At 39.8% G+C, this 11,541-nt stretch overlaps 1 protein-coding gene across 1 annotated transcript; it reads left to right on the top strand.

The window, feature by feature from the left end:
* The first annotated feature begins 9,182 nt into the window (after positions 1 to 9,182).
* On the top strand, positions 9,183 to 11,223 carry LOC111946776 (uncharacterized). Its single transcript, XM_078944233.1, has 6 exons — positions 9,183 to 9,303; positions 9,767 to 9,813; positions 9,922 to 10,004; positions 10,084 to 10,263; positions 10,536 to 10,698; positions 10,835 to 11,223. The coding sequence occupies exons 4-6, from the start codon at positions 10,111 to 10,113 to the stop codon at positions 11,068 to 11,070; spliced, it is 552 nt and encodes a 183-aa protein (XP_078800359.1). The 5' UTR covers positions 9,183 to 9,303; positions 9,767 to 9,813; positions 9,922 to 10,004; positions 10,084 to 10,110; the 3' UTR covers positions 11,071 to 11,223.
* The last annotated feature ends 318 nt before the right edge of the window (positions 11,224 to 11,541 follow it).

The raw sequence follows: 11,541 nt of genomic DNA, 5'->3' as shown, positions 1-11,541 counted from the left end.
ACGGGTCGCTTCATCTGCAGGAGGGGGCGTATGTAACACTGTTTACTTCCGCATTGGTGATCGGATGACAGATTCGTGACGCAATGTGACAGATGAACTTCAGGTTATGTGAATGAAAAGGAGAATAAAGGCTGCAGCGGTCCTCTACACCCAAACGTGTCTCTGAGCTCCTTATTTTACAAATACCCGGAAAGACGGCTCCACTAACAATAATCTGATTTTGAGTCGCCAAAAGGTTCAGAATCTCTTTGTTTTAAACCTATAATCCGAAAATAAAGCTTCACAAAAGGCTCCACATCTTTCATCTTCAAGATAGGCTCCGATAAACAGACAACTTCGGGGTTTTCTCCTTGTTAATCTATGACTTTTTCCCCGTAAATTTACGAGTTTTTATCTCCTAATAAAATTACTTTTTTTTGGTGGCCATAAAACTCTGTCGTAAACTCTTAAATACAAAGCCACTAGCTCACTAACATTAGCCATAACACTGAATACTCCTGAAAGACTCAGCTTCACTGCTCTCGCGCAACATTGCGACTTTAATCTCGAAACTTTATTTCGACTTTTATCTCGACACGACGAGTTTTTTCTCGAAACTTTGTGTCGAGTTTTTTCTCGTCATGACGAGATTAAAGTCGACATGACGACTTTAATCTCGCCACGTTGGCCAGAATTTTTTTTCCTCACCGTGGCCCTAAAACTCCGTCGTAGGAATGAGCGGTCTGTGCTGGGAGTTGCACTCCTGCTGTCTACGCCCTGTCCACCGCTGAGTTGCAAGAGTTTTGTCCTCCTGCTTGTGCATCAGGGACCATACTGAACCCGTTACACTCTTAACAGCAAGTCATCAAACTGGGTCAGTTTGGGAGACGGAAGTAGCACTGCAGGAGACGGTGAAACTCACCGTACTGGGATAGTCTCTAAGTAATCTCATGAATCCAGAGGAACAGAGATTTACATCCCCTATATCAGGGATACTCGTTCCTGGTCCTGGAGATCTACCACCCTGCCTGTTTTCCAAATCTCCCTGCACTACCTGCTGCTGATTACCTGGACCAAAACCAACATGGAGGAGAATTCAATCATTCAATCAGAATGTGGAGACATCTGATTGAGCTAATCAGCAGCTGGCAGAGCTTGGAGATCTGGAAAACAGAGTGGTAGATCTCCAGGACCAGGAATGAGAAGGCCTCACCTACAACATGGTCTGCAATCCAAGGATTTACCAGGTCCTAAAGTTTCTGAAAAAACAAGGACAGCTAGTTTTAATTGATTCCAATGAAACATGATGTCTGAGCAATACTTAATGCATTAAGTTTGTTAAAAATTTTCATCAAGACCAGTAGTTAGCTAAAATGCTCTTACAGAGCACTGCATAAGGCAGTATATAACACATTTTAATGAGAAACTGGAAGACGCAGCTAAGTATACTATCAATTAATTATTGGATGATTAATAGTTCATAGTGTTAAATTTGCATTTCTTTGATGAACTGCTCCTAATAAACCTACAAGTGGCGTATTTGAATTTACAAAACAGTTTGCTCCATTTTAAATTAGTGATGACAAAGTAATTCATGATAATATTGTGAGGTTAAGAACAACACATCAAACTGAGGAAATACCCTTTTACATTTACAGTTTTAGTAAAAATGACTGGTTCTCGCAATAGATGGTATCCACCTAACACATTAGGAAACCTTTAATACATGAAGATAATATCACAGGATTTGCCTCTTCCCCATTTTGTAGTGAGATACAAGAAATTTAAAAAGACGTCCAGAGGGAGTTGTGAACTTGACCCTATCAAACCTTTTCTTTGGTAGATCAGATAAACTGGCAGCTTTTGGGACACGCCCAGCAAGGTCATTCCAGAGCTGAAAATCTGCCAATCAACTATACTTCTATTTGAGGAAACTTTCATCATAAATATGAAAGAATGAATTGTTAAGTTGAAAAAGTAAGATAGTGTATTCACAATACTATAATGTTGGAGAATTTGATGTACAATATTTTCCAAACAGTAGGGCACACTGGATTATAAGGATTATAAATGAATAGCCAGTTTTCATATTAATGTCATATATAAGGGGCTGCAAACTATAAGGTGCATTAAGTGAGACAAAACAGTCAGAGATAAGTCCATCAGTCACACTTTTTTTTTAGTGTGTTCACACCAACCTCTAGAACAGGGGTCGGGAACCTTTTTGGCCAAGAGAGCCATAAACGCCACATATTTTTAAATGTAATTTCGAAAGAGCCATACAATAATGTAGCGTCCCTTTCCCACACTGAGGCACGGAGACTTAACCTCTTTAAGGTTCTTTATTCTGGTTACTGTATACCACAACAAACGCCGTAAAATTAATTCAGCAACTCCTGAATCTCTCTTGTCGACACGAGACGAGAGAGAGCGCTTCTACCAACTTTATATTCACCTGCTCCCGCGTCAGCCCTCCCATTTCCCTTATTCGGCCCATAGCTGAACCCCATTGGTCCAAACTACCTAACAACAGGCTGAGCGACAGAACTGAGAGCCAATCAGATCTCTGCTTGATGCGGTCAATGAACTCCAGAACTTTTAACGCGGCCCAACAGCCATCCAACTCAGTCCGCGACAATATGTTTAAAACTAAATATACAAGTGAATGTGTGGATTTGATTTAATTTCAACATTTTTAAAGTACAATACGTCTGTGGATTCTTTTTAATAACATTGTTATGCTATTGCTAATAAATGATGAGTATTTCTCGTGGTGGTTTTGCTGATGGTCTAGTCTGGTTGATACGTGGTGAGTTTCTGCTTCATGCAGGCGTTGAGACTTTAACGTGATCTTAGGTCTGAATGTTCTGTAGATGTGACAAAGACTGCTCACATGCAGACGGGGAGCCAAACACACTCACACGCCGCAGTGAGTGACGGGCAGCGGGTTTTACGTTTTTACAATCCCTGCGCGATTCACCTGCTGCCTGTCCCCACAACACCTCAGCCCCACCCCCCTGCTTTCTTCCTCACACATCCCGTCCCCGCAACTGCGCGCTCTTTCTCAGAGACGGGAGCGCGCACTTTTAGGCACAGCAATTCACAGGTTTCCAGTTGGTACAAACTCTGTGAAATTATAGATAATTGTAAACTTATAGCGCTGGCGCAGATTTTTCTCTCCAAGCACCGCTACTACTGCGCGCCTCTGGCATCGCATCGCGCCCGAGAAGGACTGGACTAATGATAAAAAAAAGTATAATTAAAGATTTGTCTGCGAGCCACATGTGACCATCAAAAGAGCCATATATGGCTCGCGAGCCATAGGTTCCCAACCCCTGCTCTAGAACTTGTTTGTAACACGCTACACGTCAGTCATGTTAGACACGTTAGCTTTGTTGGCATATTCACAATACCTAACTTCAATAGATATTTTGATAAACTCCAAAACCCTATACTAACTCCCAACCTTGTTAGTATCATGTTTAAATTAAGATTGATAGTGCTAAAACAAATGTTCCTGTGCCTACGTTAATTCAAGTAAAAAAATAAAACACCCTCCATAGTCTGACACCTTAGCCGAGCTCACAATAACACCCAACCATATTTAATAATAATAACGGATTGAATTTTTCTGCACTTATTCATTCACTCCTTATTCATACTTGGTGATGGTAGAGGCGTGGCTGCCAGTTTGCACCTACGGTCTCTCTGACCATCAACGGGATCATTCACGTATTTGCAACAGCACAATTGCAATTATTAGGCGTTCTGGATTTTGAGGAAAACTGACTTTTTAAAAAAAATGGGAAAAAAGCCTTTAACATGTATAATATTTTTAAAAATGTTGGTTACATATTGAAATATGTTGGTTCCATTTACTTTCAGTTAAACTCGGCCTTTAGTAAAAAGTTGCCGTTTTGATTTGATTTTGATTTGAAATGGTTTATTTCAAGCAATCAAATAGGAGTAATACACACAAAAGCAATATAATCATCAGTTATACATTCATACAGTAACTAATCAAACTTAGGATAATTAGACATAATTAATAAAAATTGCTTGAAAGGGAGTGGAAAGAAGCGAACTTATATAATCCCACCCCGTTATACTATAACCATTTTATTACATGATTTATCAATATCCGGTTCCTAGGTTTTATCAGACAGAATTAATAATCATAAGGTATCAATAAAGCACGTGCCAAAGATGAAATTACTTAAGTACTACGTCAAAAATAACTTTAGAAATCAACATGGCAAATGCAGCATCTGAAATATATGCAAATTATGTTACTTTTAAAAGTCATTCATATGCTTTAAAACATAATACTATACCAGTAAAATAGACACAACACTGTTTCAGGAGTTTTCATAGCAAAATTTCATCAAGTATCAAAAGTTAAAAACATGTGCAAAATTATGCTACATTAGGAAAGATTTTTGAATCATTTTATCAATTTTAGGAGCTAGTGAAGTAATATCATCAAAAGTCAATCAATTTAACAATTTTCAATAAGTGATTAATCATTTGTTTTACTTTTTTAATTTTTTTTTTCTTTTTTTTTTTTTTTATAATAAGGTAATGCTGTAAGGAAAAAAATTTAAAAGGGTCCACAATCTGTCGATTGTCCAAGGTTGGTATTTCTTCTTTTACTGATAACAGCTGATCTTCTGGGTTCAAAACAGTTAATAGTTCTCTTCCATGTTATGTCTGCAGACATTAGATTCAGGTCCATATCCTTCTTCAGCTGATATCAGCTGCGGTGAAAGTTGAGGTCAAATTGTCTGCAGGTCAGAACTCTCTGCTGTTATTCAGGTGACGTCAGACTTATGGAGAAAGTGAAGATTCCAGGTGTCATATTTCTTGAAATTATTTGGCTCTTTGATTTATTACTCCACGTTGATTCAGACGACCGTGATCAAACACTTCTCAAAGTCCTTCATGGTGTTCACAACCATAACCTTGGTGCGGTCCTCTGGACCGAGCGGTTTGACATAAATCCTGCAGCCTTTAACCCAAGTGTTCTCAATCTGCTTACGCTTCCTGAGAAGCCGTGCATGTTTTGAGATTTCAGCATTCCTTCTTGTCAGATGGTCGTTCAGATAAGCAGCCGAACCTTTCAGGTTTTTGCGTTGATTCATCAGAGCTAGCTTGTGTTTGTGATTCACAAACCTGATGAGGATCGCTGGTTTATCCGTCTCCTTTCTCCTGGGGAGCAGGTGGCAGGTCTCGATGGTATTGAGATCCAGGGAAATCCCTTTAGATGTGAGAAATGAATGTATTTGCTGCTCCAGCGACGCGTCGATCTCCGTATTAGCACTGCTAGCTACGCTAGCGCTAGCATTAGCAGTGCTAGCTCCTGCTGAATTCAGCTTCGCTCGAGGCTTGATTGGTACTCCAGTGAGAATGACATTATTCATCCTTACTTGCTGTTCCACATCGTCCAGTCTTTTCTCCAGAATCTCGACCCGGTTTTCTCCCTGCTCGTTTTGAGCCCGAAATCTTCGGAACTCTTCCATCATATCCCAGAGCGGTGTTAGCTTAGCCGACACTTGATCCATAAAACTTTTCAGCGTTTCTTGAATAATGTCAAGAGATTTTTTGAGCTCTTCATATTCCTGGGGTTTCTTCGGGGGCATGGTCAGCTCTCTTTTTGGAGAAAATCAACTTCTTAAGTAATTTGAAGATAGTATCCGCAGAGAGCCGCGACCACGCGTCCTGCCTTAACCCCGGAACCGGAAGTTCTTATGTTTTGCTGTTTTAATATTCTTAAACTGTATCTGTGTTAGTGTGTCAGTTCTAATAGTCAAACAAATTGCAATGACTGTAATGAACACATGATTTGAGTTTGACAAATCATGGGAAGGATTTGTGGATAGCAGGTGTGTTTTCAAACTTTAAAACATTCTGGACATGGCGTCTGTGGCAGACAGCACATCAAAGTCGGTGTTCCAGCAGCTCTTCAGAGCTTTGAAGTAAGTTTGGACTCATTATCCTGGAGCCCTTGGAATCCATCTGTGTAGAGGTGCAGACCGGAGAGTGCAGCGTGTCTCTGAGGAATCCTCAACTACTGTAGGGTCCACCTACAGGGAGGAGGATCACACTTTTCTGTTTGTGTGTTCCACTGGGGAGTTCACAGTGAAACCACACTTTTCTTCTCAAACAATCTTTTGCCCTCGATTCATCACCCTTTTTTTTGTTGCTTCTATTTAATGAAGCTTCTCTACCTTGTTTGTCCACATAAGGCCTCTAGACATCATTCCTGTCCAGTCTCACAAGGTGCTTTGCAGTGGTCAGTATTCCCATTCAAAACTGGCTTCATATTTGTTGCAAAAGCATTAAAAAAAAACCTCCAAAAATCATATTTTAAGCTCTTGACAACTGAATTTATTTGTAGCTATGGGGAAAAAAAACAATCACCTTTTGCTTTCAAGTAGATGCTGAATTTAAGTAATTTTGGACCCAAAAATGGTTTGATGCATATTTGCATAAATAAGCATCAAGGGGTTAAGCCAGGGGTGGGCAAACTCCATGTTTGGTCCGGCCCACTGAACAATATCAGAGACCCATTTTTTTTTTTTTAATCTGGCCACACGATCAAGACATGACATTTTATTCCACCCTTCTGTAGTCGTGTCCTGATCTGAAACCCTCAGAATATCTGTCACATAGAACAGAAGACAGTTTTTCCTTTCTACATCGCAGTTCATCTTTCCCAGTTTTGCTCATTCTTTTAGAGCGATCATGCTCCTTTTTTAAACTGCGCATCCTGTTCTGTGTCCTGATTGGCTGGCGACCCTGTCAATCAATCTCCTCAGTCCGTGCCGTGTTTCCTGTACAGAAACGCGGAGCTCTTCAGATCAGAAATCTGCGATCGATCAGATCTTTGTTTTCATTCTAAGATCCTGGATCTAATTTCTTTGAAGGTTTGAGAATTTAAACAAGAAAAAAGGGTGAAAATATTCATGTCTGTCTGAGAAAAGTGTAGAAAGTGGGCAGTGAGGAGTTTTACTGCCATGAACTTGAATTTAACCGACTCCGTGGATTTCTTTTTAGAACGTAACTCCTGCAATAAACGAGGGAACTTTGTTCTGGTGAAAAGGTAACGCAGAAATATGCTTAGCTGCTGAAGAAAACAGAAATGAGCTTTTTTTTTTATTATTACTGGGTGAGAAACAGACGTGCAGGACACAGCGCAGCTGCGCAAACTGTGAGACATTTGAGGAGCTGCAGCCCTCAAAGTATTTTATTAGGATTATGACTGGAAAGGATCGATTATTTATTTTTTAAATGTATCAGTACATTTTTCCTGAATTTTTGTCTTTGAAAATCATAGTGTTATTTGGTCATCATTTTATTTCATAAAGTTATTTATTTTATTAAAAGGATCATGAAATGAATGAAACTTAATTCATAACGCATTTTAAAACTCCGTGAAGGTACCAAAGGGCTTCACAGTTAAAATTGATCTAAAATGCGAACAAAAGTTTTAAACTGAAAACTCTAGAATATTTATATATAAATATTTATTAGAAAATAATTTACAATCCAAATGTTTTCATCCAGATTCCATGTTATATCATTCTCACTCCATGCATCTGCTCCTGGTCCTGCCCCTCTATTGAATTTTTGAACCCATTGTGGCCCACAAGTTAAAATAATTGCCCAGCCCTGGGTTAAGCCATATGGAAAAAAATAAAGCATCTTGTTAAAAAATATTTTTTTCAATGAAATGAATGTAGGTGTTAAAAAATGTATAAAGGTATTGATTTTTAATGTAATTACCTTCTTCCGCTTGTTACACTTTGCTTTGCTCTATAGTAGGAAAACTCATGCTGTTTTCAATCATGACCCCCGTTAACCAATTTGATTTAAATGATAGACTGCAAGACATTGGACCCAACGCTGAACAAGAAAAAATATTATGGTTAAATATTTTTCCCTGGTCAGCCAAGAAGCTAATTTTAGGGGCTGAGCACTCAATGACTCTCCTTTCCTGTCTATATGTTACGACATTTTATGAAGGATCACCCGTTCAAACTTTCTTCTGGTCTTATTCTCCGTGTTTACATGGGAGGAGACAGGGGCTGCTCTTCAGAGGTGAGGGGGCCTATTCTTTTTTCAGGGTACCCATCAGGAATCACGCTTAGGTATGGGTCTTCTCCCCAAAAGTAGAATGTTGCTTATCAACAATTGACCATCTTTTTGAAGCCAAGTTAGTCGTGACATTTTCCTTCAACCTCGTTTCCTGCGCCTTATGCCCCTCCTTCCTTACAATCCAGCTTGGATTGTATGGAGTGCTCCATTGGGTGCTTGGGGATGGCCCATTGCTTGGGGCGAAACAAGCTGCCCTTTAGGGAAGTGTGTGGAAGATACATGTTCCCACACACAAGCACACACTGGTCTGACCTTGAAGTCCATACGCCTCTCCTTCTGAGCAAGAATCTGTGACTGTAGCGTGAAAGTCTTCTTTTAGTTTCTTTCTCTTTATTTTTTTTTAAACTTTATTAGTTGTTGTTACATGAAAACAAACCACAATCAAAACAGAGGTCATTCTAGGTGCTTCTTGGGTCTATTTGTTGTAGAGTGTCCCTTTTTTCCACTTTATGGTGTAATTGTGCCTCTTGCACTCTGTCTGTATGTTATTGTTTCCGTTAGATGTCGTTAATTGTTGATGTCCATTGCTCTTTTGATGGGATTGACGTAGTGCCCCAGTTCCTGGTTAGTGTTTTATTTAGTGGCTCGTGACATAAATTTAAAAAGTATTTGTCCTTCTTTTAGTTTCAGTTTCAATAAAGATGTGTTGGTCTGGTATTGGTCGTCCATTATTTCTTTGATGTTTTGATTAAAAATCCAACTTTAGGACACATATTGATAATATTATATCTACTGTTTATAAAGTCAGTCAGAGCAAATCATGAAATTATGGACTCCTATCAAACTTTATTAGCAATAACTGAACAACAAACATGATTTCAATTCAATTTTATTTACATAGCTCAAATTCACAACTTGAAAGCCTTGAAAAATGAAAGAATCTGTTTTTATTTGTATTAAACTGAAAAAAATTGTGATTCAAGGACCAAAACTTGTGACTTTGTTAAACTTCCACCTTCTTTCATCTGTAATTTCGATAGATGGATTTAGCTCCCAAAGGCTTTTTTTCTTCTTCCACAGGTCACGAGTGTGAGCTCCAGACTAGCACAGACGCCTGGATGAGTGTGTTGGCTGTATTGATGCAACAGCAACAACTGAGTTTTCATGGACATTTAGAGCTGTGCAAATAACATTTCCTCAACTGTTAAGGATTCTTCAAAAGCTCAGGTAAGTCAACAAGAGACCAGATGCTTTCAGTTACAAAGCTGGGAGCAGCAACAGAACAAAACCAAGAAACGTCAATGACTTTTACATCTTCAGTGTACGAGTCTTTTACTTGTTGCTTCGCCATGAAATGTTGAGAAACCTCGCTAAGTCAGACCCTCAATTTTACGTTTGACATTTTCAGGATAAAAACAAAATTGTAAGTATTACTTATTTTATATATAATCAACAGTTTAAAATCCAGGTTATAATTTACATTATTTTGGGAGTATTTTTCCGCTTTATAAGATGCACTTAAAACCCTCAACTAATCTTCTGAAGCTGTTCTGACTGTCTGGGAGGAAACTGCGACCATTAATGAATTTACAGAACTCTTCATCTTTGCCCCCCAGAAGAAAATTTAATCCTTTTGTTCTGGAGTTACTTTTTCGCAACAGTTTATCAAATGTGTGTCTGCTCTTTCCAGAGAAAGTGAGACAGAACAAAAGAGCAGCTACAGAAACCAATTTGAAGGTGAAAATAATAGTCAGGTTTCTTAATAAGTGAAGGAGAATATTAAAAACCTGTTGAAATACCTTTTCCTCACAGTCATAACTAAACTTCTCTGGTGTGTCTCTGCAGCAAAGTACGAGAAGCAGGGACTGCTGGGAGAAGCAGGCTACGGGTCCGTTTATGCTGGCTGGCGTGTTTCTGATCGTTTCCCAGTAAGTGTGACGTACAGAAAGTCTTGATGGATCATATCAGGAGGAAATTGCTCACCAAAGCTCTGTTTGTGTCTTACAGGTCGCGATCAAATATATCGCGGCAGATATGGTCTTAAGACAACCAGCAAGTTTAAATGCAGTCCCTGGTGCTCACCTGAAGTCTCACCTGCAGCTTCACACCCTCATCTTACACTTCCCTGGCATTTTACAGGATGATGATGGCAATCAGATCCCCAGAGAGCTTCTGATCATGTCAAAGGTGGCTGACAGAGATGTGGGAACCACTTCTCCATATGACTACTGTGATCTCAAAGACATTCTTATTTTGGGAATGGAAAGACCAGCCCCAGTCGAGTGTCTTTTCGACTACAGAATTTAAAAAGCCATGCTGGAGAAAGAAGAGACCAAAGTGGGCTGGTTCAGGCATGACCACCTGCTCACAGTGGGTCCTTGTTTTCCATCTCTCCCTCTGAGGAGGAGGTCTTCTTCCATGTGTTTTTCTCAGTGTTCTGTATCTTCTGTCTTCCTCAGATCATTCTCAAACAGCTAGTTAAAGCTGCTAAAAAGCTGGAAGAAAAGGAAATCTTCCATCACGATATCAAAATGGAGAACATCCTGATAGAGACCAGCACAACTTGTGTTCCCTGCATCTGTCAGCTTCATCCTGTTATTCTTCTTTCTCATAGATTGCAAGGTATTTGGAATTTGGTGCTACGTTTGCACACACACATACACACCCACGTGCTCATTGACGCACACACATGGACCCGCAATCACGTCATTTATTTACTTATACTTACCTTTTTCTCTCCGTCCCTGTTCCCCTGCAGGTAGCCCTGGGTGCACACTGGGTTGCCGACTGTTTATGCTCACGTTACACAAAGCTCACACGACGCCATCTTTAGATCCGCTTGTTTACCCGGAAGTAGTCACTGAAACACCGGGTCATGTGACGCATCGTTTGACATTAATGGGATTCCTCTGTACAAAACAGACTGTTTCTCTGAGTGGATTGTTTATTTTATTTATGTTTTTGCAGAACAATGTAAAACTTTTGTTGGACTAATGAAGAGCAATGCCCAGTAGGAGGGGCTTATGGTTAAAAGGAAGTGTCACAGGACATGTGAGTTGTCGAGAGAGAGGATGACATATGCTGATGTGGCCTTACGTGGAGCAGTTGATGTGCCATGTTCTTGAAATATAAACAAGAATACTCTCACCTTGGCTCCTCTGCCTTTATTTCTCTGAGGGAGCCACGACATCATTCCTGGAAAAATGTTTTGCTTCACTCCCACAGGCCGACATTGAAGAAACTTCTTCATCTGTTGCTGAGTGGATATAACCATCCGGTCAGGAAGAGATGAAAAAAATACAACCATTTTTTTCTAAAAAACTAAAATGCATAAATAAAGAAGGCAGTGCCTGAAGGGGAAGTTTGTGGGGGCACCAGCCGATGGCCTGTACAGGTCCGGTGTCCTTGCTCAGCGTCTCCTTTAAAAGCAGTTGGGTGAGATTCCCAATCCTTCACAGTGGAGCA

This window comes from Oryzias latipes, chromosome 3, assembly GCF_053564925.1.
Source record: "Oryzias latipes strain Hd-rR chromosome 3, Olatipes_Hd-rR_3.1".
In the NCBI taxonomy this organism is placed as follows: domain Eukaryota; kingdom Metazoa; phylum Chordata; class Actinopteri; order Beloniformes; family Adrianichthyidae; genus Oryzias; species Oryzias latipes.
The sequence above is the reverse complement of the archived record's forward strand: the minus strand, read 5'-3'. Positions and strand labels throughout refer to the sequence as shown.

Excerpts from the sequence above, each read along its gene's own strand:
- LOC111946776 (XM_078944233.1), top strand. The coding sequence starts at position 10,111 with ATGGTCTTAAGACAACCAGCAAGTTTAAATGCAGTCCCTGGTGCTCAC. Across the intron at positions 10,264-10,535 it reads AGCTTCTGATCATGTCAAAG|ATCATTCTCAAACAGCTAGT; the intron begins GTGGCTGACAGA and ends TGTCTTCCTCAG. Across the intron at positions 10,699-10,834 it reads TCTTTCTCATAGATTGCAAG|GTAGCCCTGGGTGCACACTG; the intron begins GTATTTGGAATT and ends GTTCCCCTGCAG.